A 21392-nucleotide genomic window follows, 5' to 3' on the forward strand; every position below is an offset into this window, starting at 1 on the left:
GTGGTCAGGGGAGCACAGAGTTTGCAGCACTGATCCTCACAGTGAGAAGGTGAGAGAGGCAGAACTTCAGAAGGAACTGAAGAGAAAGAACATCAGTTCTCAAGATCTGAAGACACAGCTGCCCTTCCCCTGGGGGCAGGGTGAGGGTTAGCGGAAGACAGCTGTGAGCTCATACAAGAATCAGTTCCTTAGCAAACAAGTTGTAGTTACACAAACTCTTCAGACCTCAAGTTTCTTAGATACAGGAGGCTCATGGGCTGTAGCTACTGCACAGGGTTGTCAAGGTTGGGGAAAGGACCTGTTGCAGTGCCTACCCTATAGGAGCACTCAGTAGCTGGTAGATAGCATCCTTGCAGCTTCTTTGCTCCTCTGGGAACACTGTCCCTGGGGTTGGGTGCCTCTGCCTCAGTAGTCTCAAGAGTCACGGTGTTACCTGTGTGTAAGGCTTTTGGTTCTCCTTGTCTGTTTTCTCCTATTTCTTTCTAGAACTATCAGTGTCTAGTCGGGGTGCAGTTTGACATTGACAGCAGTTAGAATTTGACAGTTTATATGCATTAGAAGAGGCCCACGTAACCATTCTTCAGTTAAGAGATATTTGACAGTAGTGAAGTAAACAAGACCAAAAGATGGTTGCTATAAAGCAGAACTGGGAAGGCCAAGAGACTGTGTCATTATGAAGAGAGAAACAACAGATAACAGCAACATAAAGTGACTCACAATTTGAAGCAAGTTTTCAATGTGATGAATTTATGGCACTGACTAAGATGTGACTTAATGGTAAGTTATCCATACCATAGTAATTCTTGAGTTTTGGGTTTCTCCTTACAGCCCATAATATCACTGGTCATTTTCACGTATCCCCCAGCATCCTCCTGGTATCATGGAGGAATGGATGCGGCCTCCCTGTTCTACATTGAACAGTAAGCCACCGCCACAAAAGATACTTAGAGTGGATATGAAAGCAGATCTGTTGCCAAACACGTGCTCTTTCTCATCCATCAGAGGAGGAGCCTGAGACTGCAGCCACTAGATAGTACTTATAGCCATGCTGTTTCAGGAGGGTGTAGGTTTTGCACTGTATAACTGGGAGTGGGGGTGAGGGTGGGGCTGGGAGGAGGCCAAGGCTTTACAGATTTTCTAGATGAAGGCCTGCCCTGTTCTGGGTCACATGGGTGGTCTAGCAGTGGTTCTGACATTGTCGCCTGCCTCTCTTCCTTCTGTGGTCCTCTACTCTTTATTGAGGGCTGTGTGTGTGTGTATGGCGGGGGACAGGGTGGCTGGGGAGCTCAATCCACTGTGAGGAAGACTTTGGTGGGGCCTTTGCTGCATTCAGGCATACACACACACAAAGAAACGTATTGATTTTGTTCAACACAAAATATATTAGATAGAAATTAGATCTGAACTATAGATAGAAATCAGATATAGGTATACATTAGCACTGAAATATGAAACATGTTTTAAAATGTGGGCAAAATGCAGTCGTTACTAGCTAGCACATGCTGTAGACAAGATGGGGAGTGTCGTTTGAGTCACCGACCTGAGCAGTCTTCACATTCATGGTGGAATTCATGCTTAGAGACACACACCTAGGTGTGGAATCCCTTTCTGCAGCCGTGAACCTGCACGTCTAGAGCCCTGTGGTGTTTTATGTCCCTGTGTGTGTATAGAACATTTGCTCATCTTGCTGTCAGCCCTCCAAGTTAGCCTTATAAGAAAGGGAGCTGCAGTTTTAAGCCTCCTTTGGGGGGTATTTATAGGACCTCTCATTTATTTCAAGTAGCCCTGCAGCTTCCCAGTAAGCCCTGGCTAGAACAGTGGTAGAATTTTTAGGTAGTGCATTTACCGAAGGGCTGATAGGTCTGTTCTCTTCATAGCCAGCAGGTGGCCTCAGCCAGACACAGCACTCTTAGAAATGTTTAACTATTAATATTTTCTTTTACTTTTTGATTATTTGCTCAGCTTTCCAGTTGTATAGTAAATCCCTGATGTCTTCCAAAAACTCCTGGTGTCTGCTACAGCCAAGAGTGTCCTCTCCTAAGAGTTGGAAATATCTTAGCCAGTCGGCTAAGTAGCCAGTAGCCAGTAGGCTATCCTTTCTTAGGTACACTTAAAATCATCACATAGGATTCATATGTTTTCCTTGCAGTTTTAAATCAACTCTTACCTGCCACATGTACAATTTAAAGTATCAGATAATACAGTTCTTTTTTCCTTCTTCTTTTTCTTCTTTTTTTTTTTTTTTTTCCTGTTGTTGTTCGTTTTTCAAGACAGGGTTTCTCTGTGTAACCTTGGCTGTCCTATGCTCACTTTGCAGATCAGGCTGGCCTCGAACTCACAGACCTCCTGCTTCTGCCTCCCTGAGTGCTGATTACAGGTCTGCACCATTGTGCCTGGCTAATACAATTCTTACAATTAAAAAAAAAAAATCAGTTCTCCACCCCTAGTAGCTCATTTCTCTTTATCCTTCCCAACTCAAATTCCACTCTCTACCTCCAGAACACTTCTTTTTACTCTTTCACATCCTCCTCCTGCTACTGAATCTCCAAATATGATTTTTACTTTCCTTTTACACATATTTTGTTCATAATAACCTAAAGTACACAATCAAAGGTAATTTTTTTCCCTTTCCTCCACCACCATTCTAAGACGGGGTCTCACTAAGCTGACCTTGGTCTAGCTTTTTAGCCCAGGCTATCCTCTTGTCTCAGCTTCCCCCGTGTGTGCAACCATAGCCTGCTGCGTTTTTGAGGCTTCTGTCTGTCTGTCTGTCTGTCTGTCTGTTTGTTCTTTTGAGACACATTCCAGGATGGCCTTAATTCCTCACCTGGCCATCGATGACCTAGACTTTGATCCTCTTGTCTCTGCCTCCCAACTGTTAAGATTGTAGGCTGTGTGAACCACATGTGGCTTCAGGGGCTAGGGATCAGACCCAGGGCTCCGTGAATACTAGGCAAGCAGGGCAGCCACTGAACTATATTCCCAAACTGTTACTACTACTACTACTATGTATTTTGTAATTTTAAAGTTTGAATAAAATCATATTAACATTTAAGCACTATAGTTAGTCAGAATCACCTAACTTCCCAGCTGCTAAGATTTTTTAAAAACAGTATTGATTCATTCAAAGAAAGTATCTGTGAGGTTTGAATAAGAAGTGTGAAAAACCAAACCAAACCAAACCATGCAGTGTATATAGTCTGACTATAAACACTGTCACTCTTTTTTCTCAAGTTTCTAGGTCCTCACCACTGTTGTCTCCATTAAGGAAGAGGAAAAGTGAAAGGGGGATGGGGTGGAGTAGGGTGGTATATTTTTACCTTCCCAACATAAGAATCCTGGTATATTTCCACTTGACAATTTTCTTAATTTCTTTGTCCTTCCTCTGTATCTTACTGTAGATGAAGATTTGATAAAGTATGGCTGGCCTGAAGATATTTGGTAAGTAGCGCTTTTTATTCTGCTTCATTTGGTCATTTAGACTTTAGGCTTGGCCATCCACTTGCCTCCCATAATCCAAAGCACACATCTGCATAGTGCTTTCCTTTGTGGTGTTCATGAGTACATAGCTGCAGTTCCCTTCATTGTCCCATCCCTATGACCCAAGAGAGGTGTGCAGGCTCCTAACGCACCTGCTGAGCCACTTTTTCCACTGCTTATTCTGACTGACATATTCATATTCTCTCTTCTGGAACCTAGTGTTAGCATCTGAGTCGGGTGTCACTCTCCCCTGGGATAGGTTCTCAGGCCTGTGTTCTTGGGTGTGATGGCAACAGTGCACATTTTTCAAGCACTTGACTGCTAAATACCATCTTGTCGATACAACCAATGAACTATTGCTGTCACGCCCACTTTTCAGATGAGGACCAAAACAGGTCTGTGCTGGTTTTTACTGGCCCAGGCCAGGATCTCACAGGTCCAACTCAGCTTCTAAGTTTGAGTCTCCCTCACCTTAGGGCACCATTCTTCTGGCTTCAGTTCACTGCTCCCCGTTGCCCCCCACCTCAGGCCCATTGCTGCAACTCTCTACAGAGCTCTGTTTCCAGCTGTGGGCTCCCCACCCCCCTTATTTCCCTAGAGCACTGAGAGGTTAAATGGCCACTTTTCAGAAGAGCTGGTTCAGTTTCCAGTAAGGTGTACATCCTTGAGCATTTAACAGGGACGTTATTGTACAGAGAGTAACTCAAGCTCCCACTTACAAGGGGCTCTGCTAAGGGTCCCCCACGTATCTGTAGGGGCTCTCCAAACAGTCTCTTGGACGTCTGCCTACTTGGTTATGAAGGGCTCTGGTTTGTGGCTCCAGTGGGCATGTCCTATTATTCCAAAGACCACACTGAGAACCAGGAAGTGGAAGAAACATGAGGAATTTGAAAGGTTTAAAAAAAAACAAAAAGGATTCCAGCAGTGTCCAAGCTTATGAACTCAAGTGTACCATCAAGTCAGATGCTGCTTAGGGCCCCTGCACACAGGTGGGCTGGGAACTCCCTCCCTTCCTTCAGAAGGCCTGTGTCCTCCAGTGAGTCACCTGCTTTGTGGACAACGAGGTCATCAGTGCTGGCACATAACAACACTCGATACTTCGCTCCCCTGCTGCCTTCCTAGAAACGCACCAACTGAACGCTTCCTCCCTGTGAACGGTTCCTTGTTGTCTCCCTTGAGCGTCTGTCACGCCCCAGCTGAAGTAGTTCCTGTTAGATGCCAGGCTCTGATGCCAGCGTCTGTACTTGATACCTTTAAGAGTTTAACTCTATTCCAGGCTTTCCCGGAACTCAGTGTGTAACCCAGGCTGCCTTTGAAAGCACAGAAGTTTCTTGTCTCAGTCTTCCAAGTGCTAGAACTATAGCACTGTGCTGTACATTAGCCTACAGATTTGAGGCGTAGCTGCCTATACAGGGAAGGTTATATATTAAGATAGGAAAGTTGGTTTACCATAACTTTTAAACTTTTTTTGTAAGTAAACAGGTAGAAAACAAATTTCTAATTTAAGCCCACACTAGTAAATTGTGGCTTAAATTTTTGATTTTAAGGTTGTGAGTGACCAGGCTGATATCAGCAGATACCTAGAGATCCTGTTTGGCACCTTTAGTTGTCTAGAGATTAATGACCAAAGTTTAGTACAGTTGACTTTTATTTTCAGAAGTTATTTGAGAACTCAGGGGAGCTAGAGTAGCCCCAAACCTCAGCGCCTGATCCAGTTCCTATACTGTCAGGCCTGACAATCTTCAGGGAGCGCTAAGATCACCTCCGAGCTCCTCTGCATCCCAGGGCTTTAACCTGCTGTTCTCTGATGCTACTTTGGAGAATTTAAGCAAAGGATTTCCTAAGGATTAAATGAGATTAGAAACAAATTCGTTTTTCAGTGAGGAAAAGAGAGATGGTGTGTCCTTGCTGCCTCCAGACTGCCTAATAAGTAGTATTTTCACAGACACCACCTAAGGGGTTGAACCACTCACTGTGCCCCCCTAGTGGTTGCTCTTCTATTGAAAATTCTAGTCTCTGAAGGACATCAAGATGAGCAGGAATGGGGGTATAACCAGGACCAGAGGCTAAGAGTGGGCATAGTTTAAACTTTGAGTGAACAGTTTTAGGAAAACTGGAAAGACTTTCCACAGGAAGTAGTGCTATGAACGATTTCAGGGGAGGTTATTTCAAACCCTACACTTCTGTCTGTCTCTGCCCTTTGTAAGCCTGAAGATGGCATCTATAAGCCGTGAAGAGACACCATGACCACAGCAACTCTTGTAAAAAGAAAGCATTTATTGGGGCCTTGCTTACAGTTTCAGAGGCTTAGTCCCTTATCATCATGGCAGAGTATGGTGACACACAGAGCACTAGAGCAGTGGCTGAGGGCTGCATCCTTGTCTGTAGGTATCCTGCAGAGAGAGAGAGAGAGACTTCCTGGCATGGGCTTTTGAGACCTCACAGCCCACCCCCAGGGACATACCTCTTAATCCTTTCAAAGCTCCCTTGTGACTAGGCATTCAAATATATGAGCCTGTGGGGGCCCATTCTTAGCATTCCATATAGGAGAGCTTGAAGAAAAAGCAGATCTAATAGACCTAGTATTGCTATGGAGAAAGGGTTGTGATTAATAAAGAGCTGTCACTAAGCAACCAGAAGTCAGAATGGCACGTGTGCCTTTTCAGTTGAGGTCAGTTCATAGCATAATATTTTTCTTAAGATTCTGAAAGGAGAATGAAATGTATAAAATTTCTAGATTTGTAAAAGATACGGATTTTTTCTGGACAGAAAAATGTCCAGCTAAGGGTGATAATTAGTATGAATTTTGCATAGAAATGCAAATGATTAAATGAACAGCTTGGAAAAACATGAATCAATATGATGTAATGCCCATTTTTGGCTATCAGTAATAACTAAGAATAAGAGGCAACATAGATCATTTGCCTGAAGTCTGAATATTGTTCTGTATCCAGAACAAATAGCCAGATATTGAGCATCTTTGAGGGCATTAGAAGCAGCATAATCATACCCTTCGTACTGAATTATACTTGTTCCATCCTGTACTGAGTGTGAATGTATGTCAGTAACAAGAAAATGCCTGTCAGCCGGGCAGTGGTGGCGCACACCTGTAATCCCAGCACTCAGGAGGCAGAGGCAGGCGGATCTCTTTGAGTTCGAGGCCAGCCTAGTCTACAGCGTGAATCCAGGACAGCCAAAAGGCTACACAGAGAAACCCAGACTTGAAAAAACAAAAAAAGAAAAGGTAAAAAAAAGGGGGGGGGGAGGGGGAAAGAAAATGCCTGGCGAAGTCTAATGGGGTGTAGCAATGCTTCCTTAGGTTTTTGTTTCTTTGTTTTGAGACAGGGGTTTACTGAGGAGTCCAGGCTGACCATGAGCTCATGATACTTCTCCTGTCTCCTGGGGTTTCAGATCTTTGCCACTATGCAGAGTTTCCATAGGCTTCCTCAAACCTTGTTAGGAGCAGTACCAGCTAAAGTTAACAGATCACAGTGCCAGTCGTGTGTAACCTTGTTCACCATTTGATGTTTAAATTCTAGGCCCATCTCTGTGTGTGGCACATTGAATTAACTTTATTTGGTGAATTATATGGGTGAAATATGTCACATCAGTTTTGTTGTTGTTGGTTTTGTTTGTTTGTTTGTTTGTTTTTTGGTTTTTCGAGACAGGGTTTCTCTATGTGTCATTGACTGTCCTAGACTCACTTTGTAGACCAGGCTACCCTCGAACTCACAGCGATCCACCTGCCTCTGCCTCCCAAGTGCTGGGATTAAAGGTGTGTGCCACCGCTTACCAGCTGTCACATCAGTTTTAAAAGATTGCATTAAATTGATGAGTGATAAGAACCCTGTCTTAGTTAGGGTTATTGCTGTAGTAAAACACCATGACCAAAAGCAACTTGAGGGAAAAGCAGTCAGGACAGGAACTCACACAGGGCAGGAGCCTGGAAGCAGGAGCTAAGGCCATGGAGAGCTGTTGCTTACTGGCTTGCTTCCCATGATGCTCAGCCTGCTTTCTTATATATAGACCCTAAGTTTACGAGCCTAGGGGTGGCCCCACCCACAATGGGCAGGGCCTTCCTACATCAAGCACTAATTAAGAAAATGTTCTACAGGCTGGCTTACAGCCCCATCTTAGGGAGACATGTTCTCAATTGAGGTTCCTTCCTCTGATGATTCTAGCTTGAGTCAAATTGACATAAAACTAGTCAGTACCAATCCTAAAGAAAAGTGAATTTATGAATTTAAGTTTCTGTCTCACCTTATTCCTAGCACTTGGGAGGAAGAGGCAGAGGAATCTCTATGTGTTCAAGGTTAGTCCAGTCAGTACCGGGCCAGCCAGGGCTATGCAGTGAGACCCTACCTCAAGAAGAAGAAGAAGAAGAACTGAAAAAGGCTGTGGAGCATTCTGAATGATTTTTGGACAGTGCCAGTGCCATATACACTATGTTTACCCAGGGATGTGTGATGACATCAGTGTGTGTGGTAGGGACTGGGGTTGGAAGAATTCTTAGTCTGATTAATTTAAAGATGTAGCTTGCTTAGTGAGCTGACTTTTCTAAATCTGAACTTGATACTTGGCTTTAATAGTTTTTGCCATCACTTGAAACTTGAGGGCATCAGAAACCATATTCTCTTCTCCAGACTGCAGGCCTGCAAAGCTCCCTGGTCGGAACCAGTGGAATTTCACTGATGTCTTCCATCCTTTCTCATTTGAAATTCTTTCCCTGTTTGCCCTCTTGGCCTGTGCTTTAGTCAGGGGCAGCCAAATCTCAGTTGTTGCGCAGAGCCCTTGGGCACTGATGGCTCTTTGCCCCTTGACGCTTCACTCTACCCAGGACGCTTCCTATTTCCTCTCTGACTGTCCTTGGCCCACCGCCACGCACAGCTGCATAGCTCAAGCTCGTCTTCCTCTCCGGGTTGCTGGCCAGCCCTTTTGGAGGTGGTGACTGTCTTACACGCTCCGTGGTGCCTCACAGGTGATAAGTCCTGGGGAACACTTTCTTGGAATGAGATGCTTTTAAAGCAAGTGGCCAAGGACATGGTTGTCTTGTTCTTGCTAAAAGTGGTTTCCTTCTCCATAGGTTTCACGTGGACAAACTCTCTTCAGCTCATGTATACCTTCGATTACAAAAGGTAACTATGTAAACATGGATCCATGACTTTTTCTTTAGCGATGAACATCGTATATTCTTCTTATGTGGTTAAGTTGCTAAAATAATAAACGTGTGCCTTGCGTTTTATAACCGTGACAGTTCACTTGATGGTCTGAGGGAATGTCCTCAAGTTATATGTGTCCTGACTGCAGAGAAGTCACAGGCTGGGGGGAAGCAAAGCGTAGAGCAGGAGCAGCCTCTCCTTCATCATGTCTGCCTGCACATGACTTAACACTGGAGGCATGAGCCTGGGCTGCCTGGCCAGCGCGGTACCCTCACCTTTCTGTACCATGTCACTGTGTTTCCAGACTTGGTTCCTGCAAGTCAAGATGGAGTCCAGCTTCTACTCAGGCAGGGACAAAACATAGCTCTATTTTTTTGGAGGAGAGTAGTTTCATTATTTGGGGTTCAAGCAGAATGGGACTTATTTTTTCCCCTTTATTTGCATTGGCAAGGACTTGTGTTTATTGTATGTCTTAGGCCCTGGTGTATACTTAGGTGCTGTGTTCTGTTGCTCATATTTTATCCAACTCTGATGAGATCCCCCCCCCCTTTTTTTTACTTACCTTCTGTGCTCTGGTGACAGGCACCCAACCTCATATTCATTTATTTTCATTTAACTATTATTATTATTGTTGTTGTTGTTGTTATTATTATTATTGTTTTGGTTTCAGTTTGAGGCAGAGTCTCATTATGTAGCCCAGGCTGGCCTCAAACTCAAAGAGATCTGCTGTCTCTGCCTCCTGAGTGCTGGATTCAGAGGCATGCGCCATCATGCCCAGCCAAAAATTATTTTTTAATAAAGTCTTGCAGTATCTACCTAGCTGGTCAGGAACCTGCTAGGTAGAGCAAGCTGACCTTGAACTTGTGATCCCCCTTCTGAGTATTGGGATTACAAGCATACACGATGGTAAGTTATAGCATTCCATAGTCTCTTAAACCTGAGCTGCAGGGTCTGGCAGCATTCCTCGCCCTTAAGTTGTGTGATGCTGGGATGCATGTGTTGTGTGTTCAGAGCGAAGTCACTAGGCAGCATGGGAAATGGTCCCAGAAGTGCTAGATTATAAAGTAATTTGGGACCATTGTGTGTTTCAGAAGCCTTCTGCAGTTGCCAGACTGCGAGACTACAGCTCATGCTTTAAGAAGCTGGGAACTCAAGGACAGTGGTGCAATGACTTTGATCTTGTGCCTTATGATTTCCATTCAAGCCATTATAGAAACATATCGAAAGCCCGGTCTAAGCTGTTGTTTCCCATTCTTTCTGTACACCTGTGATGTAGTTAGACTCTTTAACCTCAGCCTACAGCCACGGAATCCCTGGTGGATTGCGTTGTCTTTTAGAGTAAACTCGTTACTACGTTGTTTTCTTGTTTCTTATGTTGACTGGCTGTAGTGAGCTGACAATAGTGGCACGGTTAATAGGAAAGCTTCTTTGTCAGAATGTAGATTGTGTGCAACTTTCAGCATCATAAATCCTCATTAAGAAAGGCTTCTTGTTTGTGTTTAAAGAAAGACTCACTGTGCTGGCCATGCTGATCTTTAACTCTTGGGTTCAAAAGATCTTCCTACCTCAGCTCTCTGAGTGGATGGGACTGTAGGGGGGCAGGTACCACCACACTCTGGAACTTGCTGTAGAACAGCCTGGAATCCCTGGCTCTGCAGCACATCACTGTCTACTTCTTCCTGTATAGAAAGGACCAACTCTTCCCTTACTGGGTCATTGTGAGGGCTAAGAGCTGGCTTTGCAGAGTGGCCTCTGACAGGTACTGGGCACTGTGCACTTTCATTGTGTTTTAAATCCATCCTGAACCATGAGGACCAGGATCTCAGCAGTGTTCAGTACTAGACTTTGTCCATTTTGACATCCATAGAAGAGTCTTAACTATTTGAAGCTTGCTTTTTTTTTTTTAGCTCACTTGCATTGGTAGCTCAAAGCAAGACTGGCCTTTACACTCTTTGAGTTCTTAGGCCCACCATTGTGAGCTCTTACATTGCTGCTGCTGCTTATCTTACACTGGGAGCAGCACAGTAGGTGAAGAACATAAGAGCTTTACCCTGATTGTGACTGGGAGGTGGATGGCTGGTGAGGTGTGGAGGGCCAGAACTCTAAGGCATCTCTTTTAAAGGAAGTTTATAGGGACCTCAGCCAGGAAGACTTCTGAATGTCAAAATGGGTACCTCCCCCAAGCTTTCTAGAAATGGACGAGGATGACAAAAACTATACTGACACATAACTGCAGTTCATATCTTCAACATGGTTTTTACAATGTGTTAAGTATAGTTTTCTGTGTTAGTGCCTTGTCTTAGTTCAAGTAGCATCCTATGGTAGCCATGGCAACTCTGCTTCATCTTTCAGTGTTCTGTAGTCCACCCGAGGAGCCCCTGCTTGTTGTCAGCCAGGGGCAGAGAAGGCAGCAGATGCCCTGTGAGTGCTCCAGTGGCTGGCAGTAACAAAAGAGGGTTATTTGGTTTATTTTCTGTTGCAGGGAGAGAAGATCGACGACATTCCAAAGGAGGTTCTGATGGACTGTGCCCACCTTGTGAAGGCCAACAGCATTCAAGGTCAGTCTTCCTAGCGGCATTTTCTGAATCAGTGTGCACCTTTTCTGTATCTGAAATGAGGTCATTTTAGCGAGCATGCTGTTGACTTCCGCTTGAGTGTGAGGACAGCCAGAAGACAGGTCTGAGGAGGTGGCTGTTTTACGGCTTGTCAGAGAGCTAACTACTCATCTCCCACTGCCCTGGGTTTCACTGTCCTTTCTGAGTCTTGCCTCTTGGCTCTTTCCATGTCCTTGAGTAGGAAGTCATCTGGCTCTTCAGCAACATGGCAGTGTTGGGTAGCTAAGGAGATGTGTCTCATGGCTTTGCCATTAACGCTGGTGTCTGTTACCATCATTTGTCAACAGGTTTTAAAAGTAGAGGGGTCTGCTTCAGTTTTATTTAAACATAATTTTATGTGTATAATGTTTTTGCATATATGTCTCTGTGCCATGTGTATGTCTGGTACCCTTGGAGTGCAGGAGAAGTCGTATTTATTCCTTGGAACTGGAGTGGCGGACAATTGTGTGCCACCATATGGGTATTAGGAGTTGAACCCAGATCCTCTGGGAGAGTATCCAGTGTTCTTAACTGCTTAGCCATCTCCAGCCCCTGTTTGGGTATTTTGAACCAGGATCTCGCTATGTAGCACAAGCTAGTGTGGAACTCGCTGTGTGGCCCAGGCTGGCTTCAAACACACAATTCTCTTATTTCAACATCCTGGGTACTGAAAATATAGGTGTGTTTAACTCCGCCAGGCTTGGAGTCTTAGAATCGTGCTTTCTCTCTTTTCCCTCTCTTCCATGCTTTTCCCTTCACTTAGGTTGTGAAGGTTTGAGTTGTTTGGCTCTGTTCCCTCCTTACCCACAGACTCTCACGTAGTTGGTCTGGGTGGTCCCTGGGTGTCTTATCTTTCAAAAGCTCTCAGGTGAGTCCAGTGTGCAGTGGGAGCTGGGAACAAACACCTTCTGTGTTTTAGGCAGTAGTTAAAGTACTGGGCTTGGTGCCTGCATAATTCTACTAGATAAGATTATATCTAACCGAAAGGTCTAGAAGTGTGATTAGTAGGGTGGAGATAGCAGTTAGGGACAGGGCTGAGAGGTGTGGGTGTAATAGGTGAGATTTTAGGGGTAGGGTATAGACCTGGGTAGAGAGAGAAGTGTTAGAAATGAAGTAGGAAGATGATGCAGAGCAGACGCAGCTGTAACAGACCCTGGAGTGTGTGATTAAGGTGATGAGAGCTTAGCAGCCGGCCTTCAAGTAGACTACTGTCTTCAGTCTCAACGCAGGCAGCCCTAATAACAAACTGGGTATGTGGGCAGAGAAGCTTCACACTTGCCTTTTAGAGCCACCAGTTTCCAACTCCATAATCAATAGGTTGCTATGAGTGTAGGACATTTTTATTTTATGAGTAAAGTTAGAATGTCTTAGCTCTTCAGTTACTGAAGTAAAAATTGAGACATGCGAACTGTTTATTCTGTGTCCCAGCCTCTTCCATGCAGCCTTGTTCTTCTTCATGCCTCTGCCTTGCAGATGAGCCTGGCTGGCTTCAAAGAGCTGTAGACTCCTTATTCTTGGCTCCGTTTCTTCTGAATGTCCTTAGAGTTTGTGAGTTCTAGAGAAACAGGGGCAGGGTGACGGGGGCGGGGAGAAGAGGCATGACATGGGATTACTCCCTTTTCTTCCTCAGCCTTCCACAGTGATCACTTACATGGCAGAGAAGGAGCTAAGCCCCGTGTTTCATTCTTAATGCGTGCAGAGGACGCTGCTGAGGACTGAAGGGAATTGTGAGGTTGCAGAGGACACCCCACTAACAGCTCTGTAGTTACCAAGTTCCCTTCTGCTCAGCACCAAGGGAAGAGGGAGTGAGCTTGCTGGGTTCTGCTAAAATGGCCCATTTTGGGTCTGAATCAGAGGTTTTGCTTAGGGGAAAAGGCTCCACTGATGACCAAACAAATCTGCATAAACCTGTTGACTTCGTCAGTGTCAGACGGAGTTAGAGAGGGATTGTCGCCTCTCAGCCTACCCAGCTGGCTGGGTATTGCCAGGTTGATTCCCTGGCATCCCGGGCTGTGGCTAGTTAGCCATTAGCGACTTCAAGTCCTTCAACACCTAAGGAAACTCAGTTGGTCCTTTTCTCTTGAAAACTGTGCACATGATAAGTTTGCATTCAATAGTTGGGAGTTCTTGAAAATCTACAATGTTAGTCATGGGCCCTTGCTTTTTCTGCTGTGATACTTTGGCTTAATGCTGAGTTTCCCACTTCCTTTGGTGCTTTGGGACACCGGAAGTGAGCTCTTCTCGAGCCTTGTCTGTGGTGGATTGATGTTTTGCTGTGGGTGAGGGCTGCGCCGTTCAGTCTCATGTTGCCTGCCTGTTGAAGACAGTCTCTCTTGGCAGGCTGCAAGATGAACAACGTTAATGTGGTCTACACGCCATGGTCTAACCTGAAGAAAACAGCCGATATGGATGTGGGGCAGATAGGCTTTCACAGGCAGAAGGATGTAAGTGTTCATAGCACTGCAGGAGGCGGAGCCTGCTCCAAGCTGCATGTCCTGTGCTTCCCAAGGGCATCAAAGTGGACCGTGAACACCCTGGAAAGCCAAAGCCTTGCCCTTCTTAGGTGAGAGGAAAATGGTTAAGGCTAAGCACTTTTCCCCTACCTCCCTCACAGGTAAAGATCGTGACAGTGGAGAAGAAAGTGAATGAAATCTTGAACCGATTAGAAAAGACCAAATTGGAGAAGTTTCCAGACCTAGCAGCAGAGAAAGAAGGCAGAGACCGTGAAGAGAGGAATGAGAAAAAAGCCCAGATCCAGGAAATGAAAAGGAGAGAGAAAGAAGAAATGAAGAAGAAAAGGGAAATGGATGAACTTAGGTACGCTGGGGCTGGGGCTTTGCTGTTGACACGGCGTATTCTCGCAGGTTCTGCTCACAGATTTTCCCATAGATAATGCCCAGGTGGCTGGAGGCCACAGCCAAGCTTGGAGTATCAGTGAGTTGTTAAAAGGTGGCTGTGTTGTGTGGCGAATCGGCCTTTTATAGAAGGGTGTGAGTGAGTAAAACTAAAGGTCTGGTTTTACTGCACCATACGTCATCACGAGCTTCCCTCAGAATCCAGTCTGTTCTTGGGAAAGGAAAAGGTGTAGGACCGTGTAGTCTTAGCAGCCATGCCACTGGACCAACAGTGTGAAGCCGAGCGGCTCAGCTGCTTTCCGATGCCTTTTCCGCCCCTTGAAAGTTGACTGTAGTCAGGGCACTGAGGCCTACTTCAGTATCCTGCAGTTTTCAACAGCAGTTAAAGTACAGTCGGCTCCTGAAACCTTACTGAAGATGGCCGTGAGAATGTTGACTGCCTCAGTTTTCTATCACTTCTAGAACAGATTGCCCCAAATTTAACTCTTCCAAGCAACATACAGACCTCCAAGTAGTTCTGACTAATCAAAACAAACAAGAAGTCGGCAGGCAGCTCTGTTCTGCAGGCTTTGGAGACTTCAGTCTCAGAGGCTGCCCACATCCTGTGCCTTGTTGCCCCTCTGCTTTTAAGGAGCCACGTGACTAGAACAGACATAATTGCATCTTCTCAGGAATCTCCTTGTCATAAAGAACTGTCACACCTGCAAAGTGTGTGCCCACATGTCTGTGGCTTCTAGAGATTTGGATGTGACCATCCTGGGCAAGGGAGAGCTTCAGAAGCATCACTCTGCTCGGCACATGGGACATGGACTGCTGCACTTGAACAGGCCCCTTGCCCCTGCCTGTTTCTGTCTGAGTGTGGTGTTTGGTTGTTTGGGATAGCTAGCCTCAAACTAGTAAAGCTCCTGTGTCCTCCTCCTGAGTGCTGGGGTTACAGGCATGCACCAGTGCACCCAGCTACCCCTTGTTTTTCTTTTCTTTTCTTTCTTTCTTTCTTTCTTTTTCTTTTTTTCCTCTTCTTTTCTTTGTGTAGTGCTGAGCACTGATCTAGGGCCTCCTGTGTACCAGGCATATGCTCTGGCATAGAGTTGTATCTCTGAGGCTCTGGACCTCTTGTCTCCCTTAATGGGAAGTTGCCTTGTGACTGTAGTCATGGTTTCCATGGCTGCCATTTGTGATCTGTGCACCACAAGGGCCAGAAGAACAGTGTGAGGTGGCATCAAATTAAAAGCCCCCTGTCTGGTCTTGTCCTGACACAGCTTCCCCTGAGTACTCTGGGTTCTTAGGAAGCTTGTGGGCAAGGGCATAGCTGCTGTGACATGTATGTTCAGCTGTGAGGTGCCTGCTTGTGTTTCTGCCCGGGGTCTCCTGAGTCGGGAAGGCTGGCTTCTGAGGTTAAGCACGCAGGTGAAGGGCTCTGGGAATGTTGTCCTGCTCTGGTCTGCTGATTAAAGCTGACAGATTCATAGACTTGGGCGCCTGCTCTGGCCTGCAAATGAGACCCTGCTGCGAGTTGTGTGACTTGCTTTGGTAACATTTGTGAGCTCTGGCCAGCAGGATTTACAGCCGTGTTAGGGTTTCTATTGCTGTGAAGAGACACCACAACCACAGCAACTCTTATAAGGAAAGCTTTTAACCGCGGCTGGCTCACAGTTCAGAGGTTTAGTCCACTATCGTCATGATGGGGAGCATGGCAGCGTGCAGGCAGACATGGTGCTGGAGAAGGAGCTGAGAGCTCTACATCTAGATCCTCAGGCAGCAGGAGGAGAGAGACACTGGGCCTGGCATGAGCATCTGAAACCTTAAAGCCCACCCCAGTGACACACTTCCTCTAACAAGGCCACACATCCTAATAGTGCCTATGAGCCTGCAAGCGGGCAGCAGAAGAGCATTTTTATTCAAACTACCACAGCACCTAACTTTGTTTTCAATTTGGAGTAGGTGAAAATTTCTTTTACTGTTGGGTCTTTAACAATTTTGTTTAGCAACATGGATGTTTTATGTTAGAAACGCGGTATCGTTTCATTTACATCTTTGCTAAGGGGAATACCTGACATTTCACATTTGCCATCTGTCTTACATTGCACTTGCAAGCGCTTCCTGCTCGTCCTCCTCAGCAGTGGGATGACCCTGTTACCTGACTTTGTAAAAGAGGAGAGTAAGTCTGAGCAGCGACTGAGCATCTCCTGAGACTCACAGCTAAATGAGTCTGTCTGGTTCTTAAATCGACACATTACTGCTGCCCTCCGGTTAATTCAGCTTTGCACAATATTCATTCAGAAGAACCGAGTAACGTAAAGATGCTATGATTTACCTGAAATACATTTTTGGTTTTGAATTGAGCCAGTTTGGGGGGTTTCGTATGGCTTTATTAGTTTCAAAATGGCTAGCATTTAAACAAAAGAACCCATTAACAAAAACAGTTTTACTTTCTTCTAGGTTTGTTTTCAAAGGATGTACATTAAAGCATTGGTGGACCTGAAGGGATGTTAGGGTCTTGCAGAGTAAACTCTCCTCGGGAAGTTCATCCCGTTCTTCCGTTTTACCCAGGCTGGGTGCTGGGAGCTGCAGTGCTGTTGTCCCGTTGCGGAAGGCAGACCATGAGGCAGGGCCACTGTGCCCGTGGGATGATGACCTGTAGAGTTTGTGAAAAGCTCCAGCAATGGGCTTTGTGCTTCTGACATCTCGGGTGTTTGTTTTGAGACAGTCTTACTAGTCCAGGCTGGCCTCAAGTAAAGTCTTGGCTCCCCCCTACCTCATAATTTTAATACACTTATTAAATACACTATTTTAATTAATTAATTTATTAATACCTATTTTAATACAGGTATCATGCTAACATCTCTTTAAGTTCTGTCTTTGAATCTTCTAACCAATAGATGAGAGCCTGTGTTTCTTACCTGCTTTATTTTAGTCTTGTGTTTTATTTGACTTTTTGAATTATCGGTCAAAACACTTCTGACCATGAAAGCTGATCCCACCACATAGACCGTGACCAAAAGACAAAAGCAGTGGTCAGGAGAATGGAGCTGGGAAGGTAGCATATTGGAAGTTGGGTTGTTATGATGAAGAATGAGACCTGTGGCTGCAGAGGTGTCGGGGATACAGAGAACGTCCTCTGATATCAGAGACATAAGTTGGAATTTACAGCTCCGTGAGGCAGAAGTATAGGATGGAGGTACAGTGGAAAGTCACAGGCCACAGTGTTACCAGTTTGAAGACATAAACTTGGTTTCGAGGCAGAGATCTCTTAAGCAAGGAGATTCATGTGTGACTGCTGTAAGTGGTAGAGAGGAAGCGGACCCACCTGTAATAAGGAGTGTATTGCCCCTGATACAAGGCCAGACTCATCTAGCAAGGTGAAAACTGGTGCTTTTAGTGGCTTAGAAAGATTGAGCACAGTTGGCAAGTGCTGTGGGGTGTTTGTAGTGGAGTGGGCTTGTAGCAGGAGCAGCATGTGGGAGACGTGAGCACAGAGCCTTGGGGAGAAGATGACCAATCAGTAAGAGGCAACTGCTTTACCTCTTTTTTATTGCTCATTGCCTTTTTAAAAGAGTGCTGGGGGTTAAACCCAGAGCCTTATGCTTGCAAGCACTCTACCACCAACTGAGCTTGAGGAAACACAATCTTACCAAGTTGTCCAGGCTAGCTTCAAACTCATGATCCCCCTGCCTTAGACTCTGTATAGTTGGGGTGACAGGCAGGTGCCACCACACCCGAACTCCTACTGCTGTCAACTGTCACTGATACTCTGTGTGCCGGGACGCATCCTGTTGATTGTAAGTTCCTGCAAAGCCTTGTGACCAGTGTACAAGGCAGCATTTTGCATTGTATCATGAATAAATACACAAAACTGAATTCCTTGGTAGAGTAATTCTAGAAGCTGAACAAAGATTCAAGGAGCCCTTTGCCTGTTTTGTTTTCCTCCTGAGCATTGTGATGTCATGTAGAAGTTTCAAGCAGGGCTGGGGAGATGGCTTTTTGGTAAAAGTGTTTGCCCCACAGACTTGACGAACAGAGTTTGGTCTTGAAATTCAAGGTAGAGGAAGAGCTGACCTCTGACCTCCATGTGCATGCTCACTTACCTATCATATGCACACACAAGAAAGAATTTTTAAAGTTTCAAGCAAAGGTGATGAGGCTTTTGAGTGAGTGAGTGAGTGAGTGAGTGAGTGAGTGAGTGAGTGAATTTTTTTGAGGCAGCATCTCACTCTGTGCTGGCTGACCAGGAATTCACTGTGTACCCTAGGCTGACCTCACACTTGTGGCAGTCTCCAGGTTTTGCAGGCATGGGCCCAGCTGCGGGCTTGTGTTTTAGTAAGAGCTCTTAGCCTGTTGGAGTATAGAGGGAGCCAGAGGCAGTGTGGACAGAAGTGAAGTGGTCAGCTTGGTCCACACCACAGGTGATGCTGCTTGGACTCTTAAGAGACAAATGACTGGAGAAGTGGTAGGGCCAGTTAGATGATACTCAGGTTGATGGAGCCAATTAGATGATAGCTCAGGTTGATGGGCCAGTTCGTTGGTAGCTCAGGTTGATGGGCCCAGTTAGATGGTAGCTCAGGTTGATGGACCCAGTTAGATGGTAGCTCAGGTTGATGGGCCCAGTTAGATGGTAGCTCAGGTTGATGGGCCCAGTTAGATGGTGGCTCAGGATGATGGGCCCAGTTAGATGGTGGCTCAGGTTGATGGGTCCAGTTAGATGGTAGCTCAGGATGATGGGCCCAGTTAGTTGGTAGCTCAGGATGATGGGCCCAGTTAGTTGGTAGCTCAGGTTGATGGGCCCAGTTAGATGGTGGCTCAGGTTGATGGGTCCAGTTAGATGGTAGCTCAGGATGATGGGCCCAGTTAGTTGGTAGCTCAGGATGATGGGCCCAGTTAGATGGTGGCTCAGGTTGATGGGCCCAGTTAGATGGTAGCTCAGGTTGATGGGCCCAGTTAGATGGTGGTTCAGGTTGATGGGCCCAGTTAGATGGTGGCTCAGGATGATGGGCCCAGTTAGATGGTGGCTCAGATTGATGGGCCCAGTTACAGTTAGATGGTAGCTCATGTTGAGGAGAAGCTAAGAATGGCTCCTGGGTGTCTGGCTTGAAGCGGAATGGATGGTGATACCATTCTAGGCAGTAGGAGAATGACATGTGTGTGTTGCTGTAGGAGAATAGATTTTTTTCCATTGGATATAGGCCAAAAGTGTGGGGGTGTCTTAGAAATCTAAAAAGATGTTGGGGCAGTTGGGTTAATAGGAGAGAGCCCAGAGGAAGTGTGGCCTTCAGAAAAAAAAAAACTTCTGAAGGCCTACTGAGCCTTCCACAAGTGTGGTGACCGTCTGTTGGATGCTTGTTGACACAGTAACTTCATTTGGATTTTAGGGTGCTAGCCACTCACGAAATGCTTATTTAGAGATAACCTCACTTTGAATATTTTCTTTCCTTCTAGGAGCTACTCGTCACTAATGAAAGTTGAGAATATGTCTTCAAATCAAGTATGTTCACATTTCTTACTCTAATGTTGTGCCTTGAAATACTTCACAGAGCCTCTTTAGTCACTGTGTCACTGACTATGATGGGCAGCTAGTGGGTGAGAGTGGATTATAACAGCCATTGCCTTCCTTCCCTGTGGTCTCATGTTTGCTTTCACATGGGTCACTTGGCAGAGAGAATCTATCTAATCCCTCACCTGCTGTGGAGAGCAGGCCATTTAGTATTGTGATGTGTGTCAGTCAGCTTTCTCTTACTCTTAACGCAATGTCTGAGATAATCACCTTATGAAGAAACAAGGTTTATTTTGACTCCGGATTTTGGAGGCTTGGGGCTGTGGTCAGTTGCCCTGCTGCTTTGGCCCAACACTAAGATGACATCATGGTAGGAACTCATGGGAGGGCAAGCTGCTCACCTTATGGCAGCTGGGAAACAAAGAAGCAAAGAGGAAGGGGGGGGGGGTGTCTCAGAACCCTGTGAAGGGCATGCCTCAGGCACCTGACTTCTCCACACCAGGCACCACCTCTCAGATGCTCTACCTCTCAGACACACCATGGGCTGGCGAACAAGCCTTCAGCACATGGCCTTTGGGGACATTTCCAGACCCAACCTGGCACAGCACTATAGTGCAGTTCTTTTCTCCTTTCCTATTCCCAGGCTTGCAAAGGCCTGGGAATTTCATTTGTTAACATCTTCTACTAATGTGTCTATAGATTTCACAGTATAGTTAGACAGAGCCAAAATCATCCCTCTCAGTTAAGAAAATTAATCTACCAAATCCAGAGATCATATGCTATAGCCTAAATACCAATATTGATCTTTTTTTTTTTTTTTTTTTTTTTTATACTTGTTAGGGCCTGGACTAAGTGTTGACATCCTTTGGATTTTTGTTTTGTTTTGTTTTCTTTCAGACAGGGTTTTGCTTTGTTGCTTAGGCTGCCATAAAATTCCCCTTAACCTAGCCTGGTCTCAGATGCACAATCTTCCTGCCTCTGCTTCCCAGGAGCTGGGGTTGCAAGTGTGCACCATCACATTTGGCTCTGATTCTTTTATAATGGCTTTAACACAGATGCTTTACATCTGCATTGTCAGATGTGCTAGACACAAATTGCAAATGCTGTTTAAAGGAAAATTAAGTTAAAAACCTGTGTTCTTCAGCCACACTAACTGCGTGTGGCCCAGTAACCACATTTCAGCATAGATAAAGAACCTGCCAGGTGGATGTGGTGGCGCACGCCTTTAATCCCAGCACTTGGGAGGCAGAGGCTGGTGGATCTCTGTGAGTTCGAGGCCAGCCTGGTCTACAAAGAGAGTCCAGGACAGCCAGGACTACACAGAGAAACCCTGTCTCGAAAAACCAATAAAAGAACTTGCTGTTACTACACACAGTTCTGCTCAGTGACTCAGCTTCCCCCTTAAGGTTATCTACTCAAACTCCAGGTTAAGTTTATGAATTGGAATCAGCAGAATTTTAGACATGGTTTATATCTAGTACCTGTCCAGGCATGGGCAAGAACATATCTTCACTCCCACCTCTGGGAAGAACTAAATTTTTGAGGCTTTTTTATAAATCAAGATGTGTCTGTATAAATTATTTCTGAAAACTTCCAGAATAGCACTGTGTAGTCCATCGGGGCTAAATGTGACATCAAGAGATTTGCACTCACTAGGGTGGGCCTACTACGCCTTTAGCCTTTCTGGGGGAGACGTTACTTCATGAGGTAAACAAATGTGCACCCGGAAGACCGTGTCAGACCCAGGTGCTAGACTTGGTCCTGGCATAGGTAACCATCATTGGTCTCTACATAGAGTCCTGAGTTTATTTAGTCC

At 45.5% G+C, this 21392-nt stretch overlaps 1 protein-coding gene across 1 annotated transcript in view; it reads left to right on the plus strand.

The window, feature by feature from the left end:
- Ccdc25 (coiled-coil domain containing 25) overlaps nucleotides 1–21392 on the plus strand; it is a 29503-nt gene that overhangs the window by 3898 nt on the left and 4213 nt on the right. The window contains exons 3-8 of the mRNA XM_051160729.1: nucleotides 3402–3441; nucleotides 8564–8615; nucleotides 11122–11197; nucleotides 13574–13677; nucleotides 13848–14050; nucleotides 19522–19567. Of these exons, the coding sequence (XP_051016686.1) occupies nucleotides 3402–3441; nucleotides 8564–8615; nucleotides 11122–11197; nucleotides 13574–13677; nucleotides 13848–14050; nucleotides 19522–19567 (521 nt within the window). The remainder of the gene's footprint in view (nucleotides 1–3401; nucleotides 3442–8563; nucleotides 8616–11121; nucleotides 11198–13573; nucleotides 13678–13847; nucleotides 14051–19521; nucleotides 19568–21392) is intronic.

Source organism: Acomys russatus, chromosome 18 (genome assembly GCF_903995435.1).
Source record: "Acomys russatus chromosome 18, mAcoRus1.1, whole genome shotgun sequence".
Taxonomy (NCBI): Eukaryota; Metazoa; Chordata; class Mammalia; order Rodentia; family Muridae; genus Acomys; species Acomys russatus.